General features: G+C 41.7%; 1 protein-coding gene across 9 annotated transcripts in view; it reads right to left on the reverse strand.

Moving 5' to 3' along the window:
• The window catches only part of ST3GAL3 (ST3 beta-galactoside alpha-2,3-sialyltransferase 3), a 250,057-nt gene that overhangs the window by 166,291 nt on the left and 57,805 nt on the right, over nt 1-25,961 (reverse strand). For all 9 annotated transcript variants that reach the window (XM_084852774.1, XM_084852769.1, XM_084852770.1 and 6 more), the window contains one exon: nt 22,622-22,664. In XM_084852774.1, coding sequence (XP_084708900.1) covers nt 22,622-22,664 — 43 coding nt within the window. The remainder of the gene's footprint in view (nt 1-22,621; nt 22,665-25,961) is intronic.

Below are 25,961 nucleotides of genomic sequence, written 5' to 3' on the forward strand. Positions count from 1 at the left end.
CTCCTGCTCTGCTGGATGGTATCCCAGCTTCCCTTGCGTTGCAGTTTTCATGGAAAAGTAAGCAGTGTCAGACTTATCACAGAGGGATGTAAATGCGACACTTCTTAGTAGCAGGATCGCACGATCAGGAGAGGCTGTACTATACCACATGCCTACATTCCCCTATTCTGCAGTTGCCTCTTCTTTTTCCTTTTTTCACAGTAGTGAACAGGCAGATCTGTCATTGTGTGACTTAGCTGTAGTGCAGCCCCGCAATAGCGCATTCAGGGGAGGCTGTCATTGTCCTGGGGAAGACTGTACTGTACTGCCCAACTTTGCTTTTTCATGGGGAAGTGGCCAGAAAAGGGAAACAGGGGTGGGGGCTATAACTCCTTGGCAGTTTTCTGGAATGGGGCAGGGTGGGGACCCCTCATGGGGAGCCTCCAAAAGCTGTAGTGGATAACAGTGCAATTTTGCTTGTTCATGGAAAGTGCACATGAAAGGAAAAGGGGGGTGGGAACTACAACTCTCTGACAGTTTGCTGGAATGGGGCAAAATTCTACAGGTGGGGACCCCTCATTGGGAGCCTCCACATGCTGTACTGGATAACTGCACAATTTTGCTTGTTCATGGAGGAGTAAGAAGTTTTCCCCCCTATTTACCTATTTTCCCTTGCCTCTTTTTATTTTTCCTTTCCACTTCTGCGCATTTGTGCAGTAGCAATCAGGGATATTTCCCTCTACTTTTTCTTTCCACTAGTCAGAAATGCACAAATGCACATTTGGGCATTTTCACAGTAGCGATAAAGGAGGTCTGCCATTACATGACTTTGCTGTACCGTGGTAGCACAATGGCGAGATCAGGGAAGGCTGTCATTGCCAGGTGGGAAGTTTGTCAGTGCGTTCCTTCACTGTAGCGGGGTCGTGCAATAAGAGATCAGGGAAGGTTGTACAGTGGATGACCAGAACAAAAAAAAAGAGGGTGGGAGCTCACAATTGCACAGGTGAGGTGCCCTCATGGGCAGCCTCCACATGCTGTAGTGGATAATTGCAGAATTGTGCTTCTTCATGGAAAAGTGAGCAGTTTTCCCCCTATCCCCCTATTTTCCAAGTTCCGCAGTTTCAAAGTAACCATCAGGGAAGCCTGTCCTTGTGCACCTTCGCTGTAGCAGAGTAGCGCGATAGTGTGAGGCTGTCATTGTACTAGGGAAAAGCTGTCATTTTGTAACTGTAGCATAGTATCAGGGAAGGCTGTGCTTGTTTGGCTGTGGTTGTCCATGGGCTGCTTGTCAGATCTTGGAAAAAGGGCTCTGCGGGCTGGAGCAGAGTGGTGGCAGAAGTTTTTGCTACTCTTGCCAGCTGACTCTGTAGGTGATCAGAATAAGCCACTGTGAGTGCCAGATAACAAGATAACCCACAGTGGGTTATCTTACTGCAGACTGTGGGTTATCAGTGTGGGTTATTTCAGCCAAATAAGCCATCGTGGATATAAAAATTCTTGACAGATAACACGGTAATCAGCAATGAGTTAAATAAGCCATTGTGGCTTATTTAGCCCATTGTGGGTTATTGTGTCATCCAAACCCAGTCCGTGAAGCTTAAAAATATCAAGGAAACAGAGTAATTTCTCAAGAGCACAGTTACTACAGCAACTGCCACAAAATACATTTTCTTGTCCATTCAGAATGTCTACATTTACCCATAATAACCACCACAATACATAAAGAAACCTTTCCCCAGCTTGCTTTTTACACTGCTTTACATTTTCAACATTAAAATGTCAAAATGACTCCTGAACTAATCCTAAAAAGAATTAATATTCTTGAATTACTAGTTTCTTTGACTGGTGCCAAATGAGAAATGTATGAGGTATCTATTATAAAAGCTGCAATTATATCCAAATTCTTTGAAGTCAAGAGACAAACTTGTTAAACTTTTCCAAATGTGATAGAAGTTCACATTCCAAAATGTTACAAGCAAACTAGGCTTGCAATCCAACTGCAGCTGCCAGCACCAGTTGCTCAGCTTTACCTCAAGCCCCCTTCTGACCACACACTTTGTCAGTCTATTATCATTTCTTAAACCATTTTACCTTTTAGCAATCTGGGGATATTTATTTGTCTAGACCTATTAACTACTACAGATCTCAATCTTTATTAAACTCTCACAAAGACATTCACAGCCAGCTTGAATACTAATAAATAGCTAATAACCTGGGCCACATCAAAGAAAATTCCTCAGAGGAAGAGCTGCCCCTCACTTTGTTGAAAGCATTATGTAACCGAGACAGTCATATTTTGAGGTGGCAAATGGTATATTAAACATGGAGTATTTCAGATAGATCCTCTCAGATCCAAAACCTGGCCATGATTTCCAACCCATGTACAACTGTAGTGCTTCTAAAACCAACATCTATTGACACATTTAGAGCAGTTATGTGGCAAAGCATCTACGGTGCTTTCACAATAAAGACATCCAATGGTTTGAGCTTAGTTTTAGACACAGTATTCCTCTATAAACCTAATATTGATTATTGTGGTTCATATCTATAATTTTTAATCAATGTAACTGCACTTCAATGTGTCATTGTGAGGAAAATATCAGCACTGATACTTTGAGTTGCTAGCACTGACTTTTTTTTCTTTTTTTTTGCCCACACGCTCATTGAGTCTGCTGATGATTCTCCCTCTTCAGAGTCCCATTAGACTACATTAACATTTACTCAAGGGAGAGGGGGAAAGATGAGTGTAATTACTAGAAATATAAACACAACAATACTGTTCTATAGCTTCCTGAATAGGTAAAATACAATTAGCATTATATTAAGAGTGCTTATATTTGTAATGAAGAAGGTTGTGTAGTTTTTTCCTCCCAGATAGGCTGAGTCATCACTGATAAGAAACATAGTAAATATATAAAAAATGCCAGAAATTTGATTAAATTCCTGTGGCTCCCACTAATATTTTACATTCACATAAACAAGATGAAATAAAAACGAAGATATCTTAACTTCTTACAACATTAACTAAATCAGTTTTAACATAGTATTTACCACTGTCTACTATGAATGGTACCATAATAGGAGTATCTACAATAATAAATAAATACAATCTAATGACTCATACACTCCAGTTCTTTGTACACTTTATCAATATATATATACCCTGGGTCTGTTACTGTTCAACAACTTAAACATCCCTATACTTTTGCCCCCTTTCAAAGAGGAACTTTTGGCACTTTCTAGATCCCTAAAGCAAATGGTAGTCTATAAATGTTATAAAGCGTACTGACTAGTTCTGTGATGTCACCAATCAGATACAATTTCCAAGGTGTTTGGACTGGGGATTATTTCAACTGTGCTGTTTGAGTGGGATGATGCTGGCTTTGTGTAGCCTAGAAGACCCCAGACAGTCTCCTCTGGAAGCCATTGTGGCAGATAGTCCCCAGCTATTCTAGATTTCTTAAACCTAATTTTCAGGGCATAGTAAGAACATGAGTCATGCTGGACCAGACCAGAAGCCTATTTAGTCCAGCATTTTGGTTCCACAGTGGCCAACCAGATGTGTATGGGAAGCCCCAAAGGACAACATGAGTGCAATAGCACCATCCTGCACATTTTCCCCAGCAAATGGTATTCAGAGGCATACTGCTAGTAGCCACTGATAGCCTTATCCTCCATGAATTCAGCTAATCACATTTTAAAGCCATGAGAGTTGATGGGCATCACTACATCTAGTGGTAGCGAATTCCATAACTATGCATTGTGAAGTACTTCCTTTTATCTGTCCTGAATCTCACCCTACTGAGCTTTAGTGGATAATCCCGGGTTCTAGTATTATGAGAGATTACCCACTTTCTCCATACCATGGATAGTTTTATACATCCCTATCTTGTTCTCTCCTCCTTACCTTTTTTCTAAGTCAAAGAGCCCGAGACCTTGTAAGCTTTCCTCATAGGAGAGCTGTCAATTTTGGTCGCCCTCTTCTGCACTTTTTCCAGCACTACAATATACATTTTCTGGTGTGGTAAACCAGAAGTGAACACGGTATTCGAAGTGTGGTCACACCATAGATTTGCACAAAGGCATTATGAGATTGGCAGGCTTATTTTCAATTCCTTTCCTAACAGTCCCTAACATTAAATTTGCCTTTTTTGCAACCACCACAACTGGATCGACATTTTCATGCTGGCTGGATGTGCCCAATCTCATCTGATCTCAGGAAGCTAAGCAGGGTCAGCCTTGGTTAGTACTTGGATGGGAGACCACCTGGGAATGAGGCTTCCTGCACTGAGCAGGGGGTTGGACTCAATGGTCTTGTAGGCCCCTTCCAACCCTATCATTCTACGATTCTATGATTCTATGCACAACTCCAACATCCCTTTCCTGGTCAATCACCACCAGCTCAAACCCCATCAGCATATATGTGAAGCTGGGATTTTTGCTCCAATGAACACCATTTACGTTTACAAGAGCCACCTTGTGAAGCCTCATCCCCACTGTTTACTCTTACTTCTGGGCAGAAACCTGTTCTGGGCCTAGATGGCAATAGGTGCTTCCAACCAAGTAGGGGAATAGCATTTAGGGCAGAAGTTGCAAAGCCATTTTAAAATTCCAGGACTACCTCCAATTCTAGTTCACCTGAGAGATCCAATACTGAAAGACAGCTATGAGTGGCATCCCACCACGACCAAACTTCAAGAAAGGGACAAGACTCACAAAGGCAAATGATGTCATGACTGGTGGTGACTCATGTGAATTCTGTTATCCTTGAGAGGGTGTGCTTTTGACATACATGGAGAGCTAAACTGCCCCAACAGGAATAGCTATATTATCACACTTAACACAGGAGCCAGTGACCTGCCTATACTGTGCTTTCTAAAATCTTCCCTGTCCTCTGGCAAACAAGATACCTATTGTCCACAAACTTCATATTTGGACAAACATATCTTGGTCGAGCCAGTTTTAATGGATGTTCCATTATCCATTATCACCAGAGAGTTTAATTTTATTTCACTTTTGTTCATCTTGCTGTCATGACATGCCTCCAATTTAAGATATTGTGCAAAATAATACAGCCATTTTATATATGCACCAGTAACCTAGAAAGAAGGCAGACATTATTGATTTAAATTCCTGACACACAGTAAGAAAAGGATGAAAACAATTTATTTTAGTTAGTTGTGCATGCAATAAGCTTACACAAAGCCCAGTTCCTCAACGAGACCCAGGGGAACATGAGAGCTAAAGCTGATATTAAAACTTCCTATATTAATTTAGTAAATAAGAGATGTTTTAATAGATTTAATAGTAGCATGACCTCCATATTCCATAAGCTAACACTGAAAACTCTCACCAAATTAAGAGGACTTATGAACAAAGCCATGGAGTATGGCAAAATCAGTCACCAGTGCATGGCTAAACAGTTAAAGCAATTGCTTATTTGCCTGTGGATGAGAAGAATCCTAACCATTAAAGAATGAAAAGACGTTAGTTCTTCCAGCGCAACTCTGTCAATTCAGGACCAACCCATACTGTACATTCACTGCAGATTTGTCGGATCTCATTTCAGATGTCCCTAGTGATGAGCATCTACAGCTTTACGAAGAGACTTGTTCAACACATGGATGCATCTTGACATAATTGGCATTTCCCCTGATATTATATTTTCCCTCAGTCTCATTCTTTCATAAATGGCTTTCTCCTTGTACAAGCTTAAGTAATACCCATTACTTAATAGCTACTCTTTGGCTTTTCAGACTGTTGATCAAACGTCTGTCACCACTTACCCTAGTTATATGTGTTTAAAATTTATAGTTCAGTCAGCTTAACCTTGCAAACGCGTATATTGTTTTTCTAATAACTCTACCTAGTTTGGCAATATATTCTAATAACAAAAATTCCAAAAATATTCCCCAGTAACTCTGAAACCCCCTTCATGGATCACTGCCTTGTTGTGGCGAAGGGGCTTGCGTAACTCAGTGAAGCCATAAGCTATGCCGTGCAGGGCCACCCAAGACGGACAGGTCATGGCGGAGAGTTCTGACAAAATGTGGTCCACTGGAGAAGGAAATGGCAACCCATTCCAGTATTCTTGCCAAGAAAACCCCATGGAACGTATCACAAGGCTAAAAGATATGACGCCGGAAGATGAGCCCCTCAGGTCGGAAGGTGTCCAATATGCTACTGGGGAAGAGCAGAGGGTATTTCCAAGTAGCGCCAGAAAGAGTGAAGCGGCTGGGCCAAACCCGAAAGGACACTCAGCTGTGGATGTGTCTGGCGGTGAAAAGAAAATCCGATGCTGTAAAGAACAATATTGTTTAGGAACCTGGAATGTCAGATCAATGAATCAAGGTAAGCTGGAGGTGGTCAAACATGAGATGGCAAGATTGAACATCGACATCTTGGGAATCAGCGAACTAAAATGGACAGGCATGGGCGAATTTAATTCAGGTGACCATCATATCTACTATTGTGGGCAAGAATCCCTTAGAAGAAATGGAGTAGCACTCATAGTCAACAAAAGGGTGGGAAAAGCAGTACTGGGGTACAATCTTAAAAATGATAGAATGATCTCAGTACGAATCCAAGGCAAACCATTCAACATCACAGTAATTCAAGTCTATGCCCCAACCACTGAGGCCGAAGAAGCTGAGGTTGATCGGTTCTATGAAGACCTACAACACCTTCTAGAACTAACACCAAAAAAAGATGTCCTCTTCATCATAGGGGATTGGAATGCTAAAGTAGGAAGTCAAGAAATCACCGGGATAACAGGCAGGCATGGCCTTGGTGTACAAAATGAAGCAGGACAAAAGCTAATAGAGTTTTGCCAAGAGAACATGCTGATCATAGCAAACACTCTTTTCCAACAGCACAAGAGGCGACTCTACACATGGACGTCACCAGATGGTCAATATCGAAATCAGATTGATTATGTCCTTTGCAGCCAAAGATGGAGAAGCTCCATACAGTCAGTAAAAACAAGACCTGGAGCTGACTGTGGCTCAGATCATGAGCTGCTTCTTGCAAAATTTCGGCTTAAATTGAAGAACGTCGGGAAAACCACTAAACCGTTCAGGTATGACCTCAGTCATATCCCTGATGAATATACAGTGGAGGTGAGGAATAGATTTCAGGGATTAGACCTGATAGACAGAGTGCCTGAGGAACTATGGACGGAGGTCCGTAACATTGTTCAGGAGGCAGCAACAAAATCCGTCCCAAAGAAAAAGAAATGCAAGAAAGCCAAGTGGCTGTCTGATGAGGCTTTACAAGTAGCTCACGAAAGAAGGGAAGCGAAAAGCAAGGGAGAAAGGGGAAGATATACCCAACTGAATGCAGAGTTCCAGAGAATAGCAAGGAGAGACAAGAAGGCCTTCTTAAATGAACAATGCAAAGAAATCGAGGAAAACAACAGAATGGGAAAGACTAGAGATCTCTTCAAGAAAATTGGAGATCTCAAGGGAACGTTTTGTGCAAAGACGGGCATGATAAAGGACAAAGAAGGCAGGGACCTAACAGAAGCAGATGAGATTAAGAAGAGGTGGCAAGAATACACAGAAGAACTATACAGGAAAGATCTGAATGTCCCTGATAGCCATGATAGTGCGGTCACTGAACTTGAGCCGGACATCCTAGAGAGTGAAGTCAAGTGGGCCTTAGGAAGCATTAGTAACAACAAAGCTAGCGGAGATGACAGTATTCCAGCCGAGCTATTTAAAATCCTAAAAGATGATGCTGTGAAAGTGCTGCATTCAATATGCCAACAAATCTGGAACACTCAACAGTGGCCACAAGACTGGAAAAGGTCAGTTTACATTCCAATTCCAAAGAAGGGCAACGCCAAAGAGTGTTCAAACTACCGCACAATTGCGCTCATTTCACATGCCAGCAAGGTGATGCTCAAAATCCTACAAGCTAGGCTTCAGCAGTATGTGAACCGAGAACTACTGGAAGTACAAGCTGGGTTTCGAAGAGGCAGAGGAACTAGAGATCAAATCGCCAACATTCGCTGCATCATGGAGAAAGCAAGAGAATTCCAGAAAAACGTCTATTTCTGCTTCATTGACTACGCTAAAGCCTTTGATTGTGTGGATCACAACAAACTGTGGCAAATTCTGAAAGTGATGGGAGTACCAGACCACCTTACCCATCTCCTGAGAAACCTGTACGAGGGTCAAGAAGCAACAGTAAGAACCAGACATGGAACAACCGATTGGTTCAAAATTGGGAAAGGAGTACGACAAGGCTGCATATTGTCACCCTGCTTATTTAACTTATATGCAGAGTACATCATGAGAAATGCCGGGTTGGATGAATCACAGGTCGGAATTAAGATTGCCGGGAGAATTATCAACAACCTCCGATATGCAGACGATACCACCCTAATGGCAGAAAGCGAAGAGGATCTCAAGAGCCTCTTGTTGAGGGTGAAAGAGGAGAGTGCAAAAGCTGGTTTGAAACTCAACATTAAAAAAACTAAGATCATGTCATCTGGCCCTATCACTTCCTGGCATATAGAAGGGGAAGAAATGGAAGCAGTGACAGATTTTACTTTCTTGGGCTCCAAAATCACCGCAGACGGTGACTGTAGCCATGAAATTAAAAGACGCTTGCTCCTTGGGAGGAAAGCTATGGCCAACCTAGACAGCATAGTAAGAAGCAGAGACATCACCTTGCCGACAAAGGTCCGTCTAATCAAAGCTATGGTTTTCCCAGTAGTAATGTATGGCTGTGAGAGCTGGACTATAAGGAAGGCTGAGCGCCGAAGAATTGATGCTTTCGAACTGTGGTGCTGGAGAAGACTCTTACGAGTGCCCTGGACTGCAAGGAGGTCAAATCAGTCCATCCTAAAGGAAATCAACCCTGCCTGCTCATTGGAAGGACAGATAATGAAGCTGAAGCTCCAATATTTTGGCCACCTAATGCGAAGAGAAAACTCCCTGGAAAAGACCCTGATGCTGGGAAAGACTGAAGGCAAAAGGAGAAGGGGACGGCAGAGGATGAGATGGCTAGATAGCATCACGGATGCAATGAATATGAACTTGAGCACGCTCCGGGAGAGAGCGCAGGACAGGAAGGCCTGGCGTGCTATGGTCCATGGGGTCACGAAGAGTCGGACACGACTGAACGACTGAACAACAACAACAACTCTGAAACAGGTAGGGCATAACTTCCCGTGATTCTACCTTACCATATCCATGATAACCTAAAAATGTATATTCTTCTAATAAAATGTATATGGGGAGGAGAGCAGGTTTTAAAATAATGGCATATTAGCCAGTACTATAAATTCTTTCTCTCCCTCAGTTCTCTCCAAAAGAAACTCATCCACTAAAAACCCATTAGGTCATCCTTTTTGCTATTTATAAGCAAACACCTATCAGCAAGACAAACATGGAATCAGATGGATCAAAGCCATTTCAAAGGAACATCTCTATATGAAGGAACATGGGTAAATGAACAAATCACTATAACTTTTAAACTTTTTGAGATAACTGGATGAAAATTTGAAGGCCTAGCAGCCCTTTCTGAGTGGATGAAGCCTGCCAAATTTCAGGCAAATTGGTTCAGGGGTTATCATGCTAGGTGCCCTCACACTGAGGTTGCTTTTCTTAAGGGAACACCTTTATTTCTTGGCAGAATTGGATGACACTGGCAGATATAATTTCCCCTAATGAGATGACAGATAGGTTCTGGGGGTTTTCATGCAAAGGGTGTGCAATGGAACAGAATTTTTCTCAATTTTGTGTATAGTTTGTTTGTAGAATATTATGGAGTTAAATCTTGTATGTGTGCACAAGCAAATCAGTTTCATCCAAAAGGTTAATAGTTTGCTCAGGAAGCCAGGATGTTATAAAGTTCAACAGGAGGTCAGGGGAGGAAGGAGAGAGAGGGAGAGAGAGAGAGAAATATTGACTCGGAGAAACAGAAACTTAGTTTGCAGAAATTAACAAGAAACTACGTTCCTGATCAGTTGAGGACTTGGGGAGAGAGAAAACTAAGTTTAAGAGATAGAAGTCTAAGGGCGCAATACTATGCAGATAGGAGGCTGCCTCCGAACTTGGAGGCAACCGCCTATCCAATGCAGGGCAGGAGATGCATGGAGGGGATCGTTGCATTTTTGGTTAGACAGCTGATTGCGGCTGTCTAGCTGCGGGAGGGCAGAGCGGGGGAGGAGGCTGCTGTATGACACATTGGATGTGTCATACAGGCATCTGTGCTCTCCCTGCCCTGGAATGCCATCCGGGAATGCCCCTTTTTGGCCGCTCTGTGCTCCTCTTGTGAACGTGGAGCACGGGGCTGTTCCGCGCTGCCTCCGAGTCAGCACAGAAGTGCGGGGAGGTCGGTTCTCCAGGAACTGACATCCCAGCGTGGGCTCCAAGGTTGATTCCTGGAAAACCAGATATCCTATGGCCATCTAGCCACTGTCTAGTGGCCATAGGATTGCTTCTTCTGGCAGAAAAAGCAGAGTGGCAGAGAGGAAGGAAGGAAGGAAGTCCAGAGTCCTAGAGGAAAGAAAGAATCGAAGCTAGAGAACTGACTGAGAGAACTGGACCAATGGCAGTAAGATACTGCTTGTTATTGGGTAAGGGACTTGGATAAAGGACCTGGATAAAAAAAGGGACAAAGTCTAGTTAGCATAGCTCAATGCATTTATCCCTGTTTGTTTTATTACCCTATTGCTCATATGGTTCTTTGTGGTAAGATATTTGATACACAGGTATTAAAAATTTTTCCTATTTGACTTTTCTTTCAGTAAAATTTAAAATGTGTTATACAAAATTTTGTGGCCTCTTTCTTGGTTACCCACCCCACGTCTAATAGTCAGCTCCCACACTCCTTAAAGTAGATACCTGAGACCTAGAGAGTTTTAAGGCTGGTTTGGTGGAAACAGCCAGAGAAAAAAGATTTCCACTTGGTGTCAGTGGAAAAGATCACAGGAAGGGCACAGCAAAAAGGAGTGTAGGCACACTATTTTGCCTTTTCCCCTTCGACTGCAAAACTTTAGAATGATAGGTGTAGAGGTTAGAGAGATATGATGCATGGAAAACAGTTTGAGGGGTTTTTTGTTGGTTAGTTTCCTGCTCAACTGACACCAACTGATAAGTTCCTTCTACATCCCTCCCAAACACACTGTGACCAGAAGTAAAAAGGAGAGCCCTGATAAAGTTATTACCTGGTTGGAAGCTAGAGCTGTCAGTCACAAAACTACACCCCTCTATTCCCTCCCACTCCCCCCTGTTTGGCTTTTTCCTTTTATGGAAAGCTTGGGATGGGGAAATGTATCAATTTTAAAACAACTTGTCTAAGACATCTATGTTCCTCCAAATCTCTGATGTGGGCTCTAAGGCTCTTGGAGCAGCCAGGTTTGCTCTGGGCTGTACTGGAGAAATCCTGCTTCACTTCAGAGAGATGCACTAACAACAATCCTGATAGACAGCTTTGCCAAATTAGAGCGATACACATTTTTTTTGTTTTATCATTGTAGCAAAGCTAACCATGTGAGGAAGCAGGTAATTACCTTATTAGTAAAGGTAAAGGAGATTGACAATTTACCACCTACTCAAGCACCACTCCTTCAGCACTGAAAAAGGGCAACATATCAAGCTGGACATATCTGGGGGAAGCCCTAGTCACATGTCCACACTTAACTTGTCTAAGGAAATGGGGCTTGTGAAAGAGAGATAGTGTAAGTTGACAACCTTTTTGGACCTCCCAGCAGCAATGCCCTCCTGTGCCAAGCGCCCATATTGTGATTGCAACAGGACCTCTCAGTATGGCCAGGAGAAGAAGGATGGGTCAATTTATTTATTTATTTATTTATTTCTATACCGCCCAATAGCCGAAGCTCTCTGGGTGGTTCACAAAAATTAAAACCAAAAATCACACAGTAAAACAATATACAAACATTAAAACCACAGTATAACAATACAACCAGAGTAAAACCAGAGTAAAACCTAGCAGCAATGCAAAGATTTAAAATACAGATTTAAAACAGCAAAGCTAAAAGTTTAGAAAGCTAAAATGCTAAAATGCCTGGGAAAATAAAAAGGTCTTCACCTGGCACCGGAAGGAATACAATGTAGGTGCCAGGTGAACCTCACTAGGGAAGTCATTCCACAGTTGGGGTGTCATGGCAGAAAAGGCCCTCCTCCTAGTAGCCACCCGCTTCACTTCCTTTGGCAGGGGCTCATGGAGGAAGGCAGCTGAGGATGATCTTAAGGTCCGGGCAGGCACATATGGGAGGAGGCGATCCTTCAGATAACCTGGCCCCAAAGAAATGTAGATGTGCCAAAAATGGACTACTGTATACTGGATTATGTCAATGTATTTGTGACTGCAATAATTCCATGTAGAAGTATTAAGTGACAACAATGTCTTGGATAAGGATGTTGTAGCACAATTTGGTGGTTTTCATATGATACAGTTATAGTAAAAGTGGTAGATATTCTAAGACAAATGTGTCAAGGGCTCCTTGGAGGTCTCTCTCAGTCTAATTCAGTAGCCAAGTCCAGACACAGACAAAGGGATTCCTTTCAAAGCTTTATTCTTCTTTTACAACTTAACAACTCTACCGTTAGCAACTAGATCTGAGCAGCAGAGTACCTATGCCCTAAGTTGGAACAGTTGGTCCCCGTTTGAAAGGGAATTACTGGCAGACCCCTGAATTTAAGGACTAGGGAGAGTCCCTCCCCTTTTCCCTTGGATCCTCTGGGCACAGCCGTTGTTTGCGTGCCAACCGGGCACTACGCCGCCTTTCTGCGCCCTCCATTTGGCGCCGCTCTCTGCGTCGGCATTGCGCGTCCACCAAGTCTGCTTCCCGTGCTCTGTCACTCCCTGGACTGCTATCTAAGCTAGGAATGCTGGTGGGAGGAATCTCCGTCAGCTGTTGGCCCTGGGAAAGAGGAGCACGCTCCTCTCCCAGGAGCGACTGCTCTTCCTCAGAATCAGAACTACTCTGGGATTCTATGGGCTCAGTGTCCACCCTGACAAAATGTTGGCCTAGCAGTGACTTCCATGACCATATTGTACACATTTTATGATTAATGAGTACAGAACATTGTCCTGCATGTATGTATGTGCAGTCCTGTCAGTTTTGGTGCATAAAGTTTAATGAACACCATAGGATGATGTATCTAGTCTTCCAGCAGCTATGATGAAAAGTGACCAGTACTATTCAAACTTGGTATTGGCTCCGCTTTTGAGATTGTTTATAATTTTGTCAGGTATACTCCCACCATGTTTCACGCTTGTATCACAAAAGAAACAATCCTAGTGTAAATTGGTATGTATCATCGCCACTCTTCCCAACAATTCACATAAACAAGCTAAGACAACTGTCCCATCCCATCCCAAAGCTCCTAGGTATTGTAATCTGGGGGGCAATTAATTTTTGAACCGAGAATATCAAGACCTAGAGCTTCAAAGAATGCTATCCACTTTAAATTACCGGGATAGTAAAATTTATTTGGATGGGGTGCAATGATACAGTCAGGGCCAGAAATATTGGAACAAGGATAACTGTTTTGGCAGTTGACCTCTGTACACCACCACATTGGAGTTGAAAGGAAACACACCAGATGGGAGCGAAGTCAGGACTTTCAGCTGTAATTCAAGGGAGTTGACAAAAGTGGGGCACTAACCATTCAGGAAGGACAGCCAGTGGTATACACCGCCCCCCCCCCATTGTTGGTGGCTCATAAGTAATGGAACAAACCAACATCATTTCAAACTTAAGGATCGCCTTTAATACCTGGATGAAAATCCTTTGCAGTCAATGACTGCCTGAAGTCTGGAACCCATGGACATGACCAAATGCTGAGTTTCCTCCCTCGAGATGCTGTGCCAGGCCTTTAGTGCAGCTGCCTTTAGCTGCTGCTTGTTTGTGGGTCTTTCTGCCTTCAGTCTTGTCTTCAGGCAGTGAAAAGCATGCTCTATTGGGTTGAGATCAGGTGACTGACTTGGCCATTGAAGAACATCCCACTTCTTTGCCTGGAGAAACCCTTGGGTAGCTTTTGCTGTATGTTTTGGGTCAGTATCCATCTGCAATATGAAGCGGTGTCCTATCAGTTTGGCAGCATTCGGCTGAATCTGAGCAGAAAGTATAGTCCTATACACTTCAGAATTCATCCTGCTGCTTTGATCAGCAGTCAGGTCATCAATAAACACCAGTGACCCGGTTCCATTGGCAGCCATACAATGCCCATGCCATAACACTGCCTCCACCATGTTTGACAGATGATGTGGTCTGCTTTGGATCATGAGCTGTTCCTTTCCTTCTCCATACTTTTCTCTTCCCATCATTCTGGTACAAGTTAATCTTGGTTACATCAGTCCAAAGAATCTTGTTCCAGAACTGGGCAGGCTTTTTTAGGTGTTTGCTGGCAAAGGCTAATCTGGCCTGTCTGTTCTTGAGTGTTACCAATGGTTTGCACCTTGTTGTGAACCCTCTGCATTTACATTCATAAAGCCGTCTCTTGACTGTAGATGTTGACAATGACATGCCTACTTCCGCAAGAGCGTTCTTGACCTGGCTAGATGTTGTGAAAGGGTTCCTCTTCAACATGAGCAGAATTCACTTTAGCTGTCTTCCAGGCCTTTGAGCTTGCCAGTTACTTCCTTCTTTTTCAGGATGTTCCAACTGTTGTGTTGGCCACTCCCACTGTTTTTGCTATCTCTCTGATGGGTTTGTTTCCTCAGCCCAATGATGGCCTCCTTCACTCGCATGGACACCTCTTTGGACCTCAAGTTGGGAGTTCCAGTGAACAGCTACCAACTGCAAATGTAACACTTAGAACCACCTCCAGGCCTTTTATCTGCTTGATTGGTCATGTGGTACCCAGGAAACAGGCCACATCTGGCCATGCAGCTGTTTGTCAGCCATTCATTCCATTACTTATGAGCCACCAACGATGGGGGGGGGTGTATGCCACTGGCTGTACTTCCCGAATGGTTAGTGCCCCACTTTTGTCAAACCCCTTGAATTACAGCTGAAAGTCCTGACTTCGCTCCCATCTGGATGTGTTTCCTTTCACCTTCAATGTGGTGGTGTACAGAGGCCAACTGCCAAAACAGTTGTCCTTGTTCCAGTATTTCTGGCCCTGACTGTAAGTGCATAATCTCTCTGATATTGTGCTGACATACGCAGCTGACTGAGATCAGCAGGCTCAGGCAAGTCACTCCGGTGCTTGCATTATTTATTTATTTTAAAGTTCTCTACCCTGCTTTTCAATTACAAGACCCCCAAGATGATTTACAACAATTTAAAAATACAATATACAGTAAAGTCATAACAATAAGATACAGTTAATAACAGAGAGGTAAAAGAAACAGGAGCAACACCACAAACCACAACGGGAAGAAGAAGAATTAAAACAAGCCAAATGCTGGGTATAATAGGAATATCTTCAACTACTTACCTAATGGGTAAGAGAGAGGAAACCAACCAGGTTTCCCAAGGGAGAGAACTCCATAACCTTGGCACCACTACCAAAAATACCTTATCACAGATCCTAGTCAGCCAAGCCTCTGAAGGCAAAGGGACATGGAGGAAGCCATCACATTATGAAGACAGTGGGCAGGCTGTCTCATATGAGAGAAGACAGTCCTTCAAATAGGTGTCTCGAAAACCATTAGGGCTTTAAAGGCAATAACCAGCACTTCAAATTGCGCCTGGAAACAAACAGGAAGCCAGTGCAACTCACATAACACCAGTGAAATATATTCCACAAAGCTGACCCCAGCAACCACACTGGCTGCTGCATTTTAACTAACTGGAAGTTTCTTAACACTTTTCATGGGCAGCCTCATGTAGAGTACATTGCAACAATCCAATCTTGATGTAACCAAGGCATGTGTAACTGTGGCCTCATTTGCCACAGTATTTGTTTGTGCCCCCCGAAAGTTCAGTATTTGCGTCTTCAGCATCTAATGGAAAAAACGCTATATTCAACACCCATCCCAGAAATGAGAAGAAGCAAAGAAATCTCCTTAAGCTTTTATTAATGCTGAAAAGGGAAGACATTTAAATAAACACTAGTAACTCAAGCTGCATGTGTCCCTAGCTTAGGCTGCCTCCATTTTTATGGTCTTCTCACAGTCTGGGTTGAGTGTCATTTCGGTTTGAGAGGGTGAAGGTTGTTATTTTTGGCTCTCCTCTTATTTTGGACAAAGACCTCAATTTCTACACATTTTATTTCTTACGAGGAAGTTTGCAATTACAGTGTAATATGTCCTTTCTAGTATAGATATGGGAGATGTAAAACAAGCATGTAATAAAACAAAGACAAATCCTCAGAGTCTACAGAATGTCTGGGAAGTGGATAGAGGAGAAGCCACCACCATCACCCAAAAAGTTCTTAGTTTCAATTAAATTATCTCCCTGGAGCCGATACAGGTTTGTGTATATATTTATGGTGTTGATTAATCACAGACTGTTGATGTGAGGCTACTCTTCTAGTCACAGGCTGGATAAAGAAATTACTGCCAAGTAAGTTTTATATGGGTCAAGACACAGGCCTACAATCTATAGCTTGGCATAATTTACACATAGTGCCTAAAATGTTGAGATACATTCAGGTTACAGTCTGCCTGTCAGTGTGCACAGCAGTTCCTGGTTTTGTTAAAGCTTTATGTACCACCTAGTTAAAAAAACAAACAAACACTTCTCAGCTGTCCTCTGTTCTGCATCCTATTTCTTCATTCTTACTGGGAACACAGCCTATTTGACAGCACTTCAGCCTGACTACATTAGCCCTCGTGAAATTTCATACAATGCTCACTCTTAATATTTTTCCCCTTGATAGAGGGAAGGCCTCCTTTTCTCATTTCCTTTCAATTCCCATGAACCCTAGAGAATAATACCAAGTAATCATTATCTAGCTGTGAACATAGCAAGTGTCAATGACGTCACAGTAAACAGTTCAGGCTAGGCATCAACAACGTAAGCAGGCATCACAAGAAAGGGAAAATCATAAACAGACAAATGTGAAATGCCTCTTTTATATTTACATCAGTTGGGTTATTTCCTAGATATAGTAGCATCTTGGCTATGGGCCAAGGGATAGACATTATTCAAAAGCTAGTTTAAACAAGAAAGTTTGCTTCTTTATCTCTGCTGGTAAAATGATAATTCCCTATCAGAGCTTGGTAAGTAGTAACTGAATTGTCGCCATTTCACCAAGTCATACAAGGATGGACACACCATCACCAATTAAGGCGCTGATACAGAATTACATATCAGCAGTAGAATTCCACAAGGACAACTGCATCTACAAAACAGCCATATAATGAAACCATTTCTGTCAACAGAGTCATCAGCTCAGACATAATATCCATGCACCACCATGCCCAGATGTCTTCCACTTTGAACCTCTCCCTGCTCCAGGATTATCTTCTTTATTAAGCTCTGAAGAGAATTTAGCGTTTAACCCTTTCCCTTGACTTTCTTGTCAATATGCCAAAAAAGTTTTTTCCCCCACATTTGGAATCTTCCAATTTTGTAGCTAGGCATGGCTGCCTTCACTGAAAACATTCAATGAGATTTCTCCCTGTACAAATAAAAAATAAGCAATACAGAATGTGGGGTCTTGTGTTGGTGCAAGATTAGGACATCATTAAGTACCCTACACAGATGGCTAAAGGTGCGAAGAAAAACATGCTGAATACAGTTTTGCTGCTAAACATAAAAAACAGAAATATTTAATTATATTGTTCTTGCTTTTAAAATACATCAGAATAAGCAGGAAGAATCTCTCAATAGCACAACCCATCCACCTTATTAAAAGAAATAATTACCTCATTTCAAGAAAATATAAAGTTCATGTGGAGTTTCTATATGCCCAGTTTATTCTGTATCAACTGTTTCTTCATTGCACAACTATCCTCTTTCATCTTTAGCTGAACTGTTGCAGCTCATCACAGACCTTGGATCACAGACTTGCCTACCTTCTTGATTAATTGGGATAAGTCATAATTACTTACTTTGGCACCTCATTCTAATGTTCATTTATATGAACCAGGACCTTTTAGATGGGCTAAAGATAAAAATCTTTAGGAATGCAGATTCCAAAACAAATCAACAAAATTACAGAAGTTCACATAGGCAAGGCATTGCCAAAGATAACCATTGATCTTAAATGTTAGTAGGCATTATATTTCTCCCTTCGGGAAAAGTTAACTCAAGTAAAATGCATGTTTTACCTCATTTGTTTAGTTAGAGGCCTGCACCTAACTGTCCAAATTATCTGTCTTTGTAAATGCTCTCTCTTTTGTTAAATTGTTGATAACCTTGAAAGGGGATAGGCCAGAATTTGAAAAACAAAATAATTATACCTTACACTATTGGCAGGATATCCATGGTCCACAAACTAGATTTATTAGTACTGGAAGTTAGAAATCATGTTCTATCTTTGGATATTCCTAGTTGAAATTTGAGTTGAATCTCTCACAGCGCTGGATATTCAGTCACTGAAAAACATCTGGAGGTAAGACTTTAACCACAGATAGCAGGAACAGTGGACTTGAAAACATAGTTTCTCTGCTGGAAGCTGCCTCTACAATTTAACACTTCGAAGTAGAGAAAGCAACAGGTCATCCCAGAGAGATCTGGAGCACCCCTCTTATTGAGGGCCTCCCAAGGGTTATGGGTTGGCAACCTATACACAATGTACAATGAGGCATAACAAGACTTGTTTTACTCGGAAGAAGAGCACACCTCGGCTGTCATACACTAGACTGTGTTCAGCAGAAAGGGAACCTTATTAGCTTATTCTTTAACATTACAGTGTCAGGAAACCATTATTACCAAGGGGGGCAAGTACAGTCAGGGCCAGAAATACTGGAACAAGGATAACTGTTTTGGCAGTTGACCTCTGTACACCACCACATTGAAGTTGAAACACACCCAGATGGGAGCGAAGTCAGGACTTTCAGCTGTAATTCAAGGGAGTTGACAAAAGTGGGGCACTAACCATTCAGAAAGGACAGCCAGTGGCATACACACACACCCATCATTGGTGGCTCATAAGTAATGGAACAAACCAACATCATTTCAAACTTAAGGATCACCTTTAATATATGGATGAAAATCCTTTGCAGTCAATGACTGCCTGAAGTCTGGAACCCATGGACATGACCAAATGCTGAGTTTCCTCCCTCGAGATGCTGCGCCAGGCATTTATTTATTTATTTATTTATTGCATTTATACCCCGCCTTTTTTCCTCTTGCAAGGAACTCAAGGCGGCTTACATTATCCTCCTCCTCTCCATTTTATCCTCACAACAACAACCCTGTGAAGTAGGTTGGGCTGAGAGTCTGTGACTGGCCCAAAGTCACCCAGTGAGCATCCATGGCCGAGTGGGGACTAGAACCCGGATCTCCCAGCTCCCAGTCCGTCACTCTCACCACTACGCTACACTGGCTCTGCCTTCAGCTGCTGCTTGTTTGTAGGTCTTTCTGCCTTCAGTCTTGTCTTCAGTAAGTGAAAAGCATGTTCTATTGGGTTGAGATCAGGTGACTGACTTGGCCATTGAAGAACATCCCACTTCTTTGCCTGGAGAAACTCTTGGGTAGCTTTTACTGTATGTTTTGGGTCATTTTCCATCTGCAATATGAAGCAGCACCCAATCAGTTTGGCAGCATTCGGCCGAATCTGAGCAGAAAGTATAGCCCTACATACTTCAGAATTCATCCTGCTGCTTTTATCAGCAGTCAGGTCATCAATAAACACCAGTGACCCGGTTCCATTGGCAGCCATACCTGCCCATGCCATAACACTGCCTCCACCATGTTTGACAGATGATGTGGTCTGCTTTGGATCATGAGCTGTTCCTTTCCTTCTCCATACTTTTCTCTTCCCATCATTCTGGTACAAGTTCATCTTGGTTTCATCAGTCCAAAGACTCTTGTTCCAGAACTGGGCAGGCTTTTTTAGGTGTTTGCTGGCAAAGGCTAATCTGGCCTTTCTGTTCTTGAGTGTTACCAGTGGTTTGCACCTTGTTGTGAAGCCTCTGTATTTACATTCATAAAGCCGTCTCTTGACTGTAGATGTTGACAATGACATGCCTACCTCCTCAAGAGCGTTCTTGACCTGGCTAAGTGTTGTGAAAGGGTTCCTCTTCAACATGAGCAGAATTCTGCGGTCGTCAACTTTAGCTGTCTTCCGTGGTCTTCCAGGCCTTTTGCTGCTGCTGAGCTTGCCAGTTAATTCCTTCTTTTTCAGGATGTTCCAAACTGTTGTGTTGGCCGCTCCCAATGTTTTTGCTATCTCTCTGATGGGCTTATTTTGTTTCCTCAGCCTAATGATGGCCTCTTTCACTCACATGGACATCTCTTTGGACCTCATGTTGGGGGTTCCAGTGAACAGCTACCAAATGAAACTGTAACACTCAGAACCACCTCCAGGCCTTTTATCTGCTTGATTGGTCATGGGGTACCCAGGAAACAGGCCACACCTGGCCATGCAGCTACTTGTCAGCCATTTGTTCCATTACTTGGAACGATGGGGGGGGGGTGCCACTGGCTGTACTTCCCGAATGGTTAGTGCCCCACTTTTGTCAAACCTCTTGAATTACAGCTGAAAGTCCTGACTTCACTCCCATCTGGGTGTGTTTCCTTTCAACTTCAATGTGGTGGTGTACGGAGGCCAACTGCCAAAACAGTTGTCCTTGTTCCAATATTTCTGGCCTTGACTGTATGTGCCATCATTGCCTGTATCACTGGAGTTACTTAGGTTCGCAGAAGCACAAACATAATGGGAAGACAACCACAACAGGTATTAACAAATCCTAATTAATCCTAACAAATAAAATAAATGTTTTTATTGTAGAATTTTATTGTTTTAAACTGTTTTATTATATGCTGTACATTGCCCAGAGTGGCTGGGTGACCAGCCAGATGGGCGATTAATAAATGTAATAATAAAATAATAAAAATATCCCTGGAATCTCCAATTAAAAGTGTCAGGTTGCAGATGATGTAAAAGATCTCTGCTGGTAGAAGGCAGCTTCCACTGTTCTTAATACACTCCATGATCCAGCTTCTCTGCACAAGAAGGACAGAGCACTGAGTGAGGGGCAGCTCAGAAGGCAGAAGTAAAGGTGAGGAAGAATAAATTGACCTAGCCCATTCTTCCCTCATTCCTCCTTCCCTATGCAACCTTTCACTAGTAGAAAGAGTAGCTCCATTCACAGACCTGAGTCACTGGATGTACCTGAAGCAGTAGCACACTGCCAGATGCCATCAGATTACAAAAAAAAAATGACATGAAAACCAGTGGAGAAATACGGGGGGCATCAGGGACAACCAAAAGGAAGAACACATGAAGAACTGAAATAACAGAATGCTGGTCCTAACACATATGAATGTGTGTGCATGCATATGTGTACATATGCACATATATACCATCATCCAGTTTTTTAATATTAATTAAGCTATTGAAAGCTGCCTCAACCTGTGAAAACACCTCATGACACAAACTGGTCAGCGTGGTTTATAATGCCACAGTTTTATATGTCTTCTGACTGCAACAGACTAACATGGCTACTCTTTGGGAACTTAATGCTGGTTATGGCTTACTTCAACCTAGTCTTCATTTCACAACTATTTTATACCTCTGTGCTGGCTATTTATGAAATGAAGCAAACAGAAAAAGCACAGTATTACATCCAATTGCTGGCAGTTGTTGAATAACACTATTTCATTATTGCAAGTTTGGGCTATGTGTAAGGTAAGTTCTCACAACTGAGGAAGTCTGAACATTTGAAACTGCCTGTTCAAATTCAATTCTATCATTTCCCCTACATCTATCACTGCATTTTTCAGATAACTCAGTATGTCCTTACTACTTCTATTCTAGTATCTTTAAGAATACTCTGTACTGTGGACTGGGATTGAAAAAGCCCCTTAGTATGCATGAGCAACAAGGAGCTTCTATCACTAGGTCAGTTGGCACATGAACTAGTCTTTACTGAAAACCTTTAATTCCAAGGATTTAAATTAGAATACCATAATAGTGGTTTACTAATTTACTACACACCTGGCCTACAGAACGCCGACTCTACTGATCAAGCCCATTCAATGATGTCAGTATCCAAATCTGAAGGAATCTTAAGTTTCTGCCCCATTCAGTGGATGCCATCTGCCATTTCTTTTAAATTTAGTTATCTTGTTTTTAAATTTATGACTTGCACAAAGCAAGGTGACAAGCTTTTCTTAAGCCCAGAGTAAATAATACACTCATGCAGACTGAACTAATGAATATTTACTTGGGGAAAAGTCCCACTGTGTTCAGTTGAGATTACTCCCAAGTAAATGTGCATGGGATCACAGGCTGCAATCTTATACATACTTAACTGGGAGTGAGTCCCACTGAACTCTTTTTCTGGGTAAATATGCATAGGATTGCACTGTAAATCAACTATCAAGAACAAAATGTGTGTGATTTTGGATTTGTCCTGTTGAGCAAGAATAAAGCTGTGAGCTAAACAGCAAGAAACCACCAACTACCTTTGTTATTTTGTGCCGCACTTGTAAAGCACTGAGCACTACCTCACATAGCAAAGGCTCAGAATTAATTTTATCTCCAGAGGAAACCAATAATGCCAGATCCAGAAAAAGCCCTTCCACAGTTCTACTCACAATTTGGAATCCAGCTTCAGGAGAAATCCCAGCTTGTCATATTCTGAAAGACAAAAGCAGGAGACTTCAGGTAATTAAGGCAACAAGAGTCTTCATTATCCAGGTGCCCCATCAAAGAGCAGAAACTCTGTTGTGAAGGGCAAAAATGTTTCTAAGCTGGAAGTAACAGCATGGTTAATACATCAACAAAATCTCACCAAATGTACTTCTGCATAAATACTTTTCTGGTTTCTTAATTTTATTTATTACATTTCTATACCACCCAATAGCCAAAGCTCTTTGGGTGGAATTTTATAGAAAGAGATCGTAAAACAATAAGAATGCATTTTTTTCTTTCAGTGGATTAGGCCCTTTTCTGTATATACCTTTCTCAACTTGACTCTGGACACGGGTCAAGTATTTTGCAAATTCTCAGAATAATGATAATTCACCCTGTTACAAAACATTTTCTAATGCCTACCACAATTAAATGCAAAGCCTTCATTTAATTAAAAAAAAACGCATTATAATATGTGTTTCTTCAGGGAAACAGTGCACAGCATCCCAGAAGAATTATTTTTGATTGAGCAGGGATATTCCCACTTATGTATTAGATGTATAAAGCACAGCCATCAACTCTATGTAACCACTGCCTTCTTACTCAAAAAGGATACAACAGAAGGATATAGCAAGAGTACTGACAGCTTCCCACACTGTTCCATCTGGCAGTCTCAAATCTCAACCCAAATTGCATTCTGGCTCAGCAAACTAGAGACAGTAGCATCCCAGCTGTCTGCTTCCAGCTGCTTCAGGTGTTGATGTGCAATTTACAGATTGGATTTACTCTTCCTCATGAAGTCTCCAAACGAACTTTCAAATGAATTCCATCACCTCACCCCCCCCCCCCGCAATTCTAAAAACGAAGACAACAATATTATGTTTTGAGAAACCGGGTAGCATTCAATATCATTTTTATTAGAACAGATATTTTAAAAGAAAAATATTACATTTTTCTTTTAGAAGATAATTGACAAGACAAATCACTAGCCAAATCAGGAGAGCACATGACTGAAAGCAAGTGCTTATAAACCCTCCCTGCACTCCCGCTCCATATTATCTACATGTCTGGGCAAAAAGAGATAAACACAGCCAGAATACAGCTGAACAGACCCACTATGCCAGAAACACCATTTATTTAAGCCATCTTGACTATTCAAGCTGTGACTGCACCTTGTCGTGTTGTCCAAACCCGGGCACCATGGGTTTTGCAAGGGTTATACAGGCCATGGGTTCTATGAGGGTTATTTAACCCTCACATAACCCACAGTCCCTGGGTTAGGACAACACGACAAGCCGCAGTCCTGGTTTGAGTATTCAGGATGGTGTCCATGGGCGCTGCAGCTCATCATGGCTTAAATAAACCATGACAAGCTGCACTGATTGTGTGAACATAGTCCAAGTTTGCAATAGGCAAGAAGCAGCTTTGTCTACAGGGGTGAAGTTATAACACACTTAAGACAGGAAGTTCTGAACACTCTAAATTCCAGTGACTTCAGTTGAAGATTAAGTATTGTAGAATTTGCTACTTGCATCTCCTGAGAAACGGAATTCACAACAAACATCAGTCTCCTGTGGTGGGGATCAAATGGATGGGGTTCTCAGCCCTTTGTTGCAGAAATGTTGTAGTCCTATGTGCATTAACAGACATTGTATGCAAACAACCAGGAACCCTCTTGTTCTGAAAGCTGAGTTTTAAGCCTCTTTCAAGCATAAATGAAACTCAGTGGTACTGTTCCTTACTGAAGGGCCATACACTGACCTTTGGAATAGCATACTGTATTTTTTTAAAAGCAACACAGTGTAGCACAAGACACTTTGCAGATACACTTTTATTTAAAAATAAGAGGCTTGCATAAGAGATGCTGTTTGGAAATTTTGAAATACTGGGTATAGGATTTAAAAACTCCACATAGCATTCTGTAAACTTAAAATTTAAACACACCTACATATAACTACCATTAATACAAATCCAATCCTGCTTTGAATTCTGCAAATACTAATAATTCCCCAACCACCCCAGAGGAGTGGTGATGGTCAATCAGTAATATAGAATGTCTCCCTGAGCTGTACAAAACTTCCTTTTATTTATGTTCCTCTTGACTAACTTAAAATAGGCTCTCAAAGTGGCTATTACTGCATGGATTTAGAGCCAAGCTACACATCCAGAAATATGGGGTTCAAGCCTCATAAGATTCATACAACTTCAGAAGCAGGTGGGATTATCCACAGCCATAAACTCAAAATTCTTCAGACTTAATGAACAAGAAGTATATGCATTTTCAAAATGATAACTAACTCCTAGCCTGGTTTATAAGACAGCCAAATTTGGTCATATATGAATTCAGAAATGAATAATTTTGAATTCTGCATGATAATATCAGAGGAGGACAGTTTTATATGTTCTACTTTGGAGATGTCCAAAATTGATAGTCAAGCAGATCTTTTAAATTTCCAAAAATATGACCATGGTATATATGGTATATATGAGGTATAAAGGTTTTATTTTGTACATCCACAATTGAGAAGTTTTACATTTCTAGATAAGATGTTTAATATTTAAGCATTTATTAATCCTTACTTATTTTTAAGTAAGGATTAATAAATGTTAATTCACACAAATAAAAAAATACACTGACAAATGGATCACCATTAACAAAGTTTGAGGAACCACTGCTGTCCTGGATAACATAAAGACAGCCTCATCTGAAACTAAGAGCAGCAGAAGCCTAAAGAAACTTCACTGCCCAAGAATACTGATCAATTAATGGATTTTTCTAAACAGAGAGAGATGAACTATCCCAACTAAAATGATAAAAGCAGAGGTATTTTATTCATTTAGGGGAAGCAGAATGTTTCTTGAGGTATGGGAACATAACAGACAAGATGCTATCTTCCACTAATCTTTGTACCAGATGGGGCAACACATCACAGATAACCCCAGCACTTTACAAGTACAAGAAATTAATTTCCCCTCATCCCAGAACACACACTGGGCCTCAGGCTGAAAGAGTTAAAAACATATTATTCCTTGTTGTAAGGAAACCGAGATTCAAATGCCTAATCACTGCCAACAATTCAATAATAATAAAAGTACAACAGCAATAACACAAACAGTTACAGCTAAGCACAGCAAGCTCAATAAACTACACACTTTTTGTGTCAAGCTAAATACTTGCACAAATGTGGAACTTTCCTCTGAAAACCTACGGTCAATCTAGCTGCTGGACAATTAAGTGAGAAATGCTTAGTCTAATTGCTGAACTCCCAACAGACCACCCAAACAGGGAACAGAGCAGAAAGA

The sequence above is a fragment of the Heloderma suspectum genome, chromosome 4, assembly GCF_057233095.1.
Source record: "Heloderma suspectum isolate Gila_16-S chromosome 4, 16-S_ref, whole genome shotgun sequence".
Lineage (NCBI taxonomy): Eukaryota > Metazoa > Chordata > Lepidosauria > Squamata > Helodermatidae > Heloderma > Heloderma suspectum.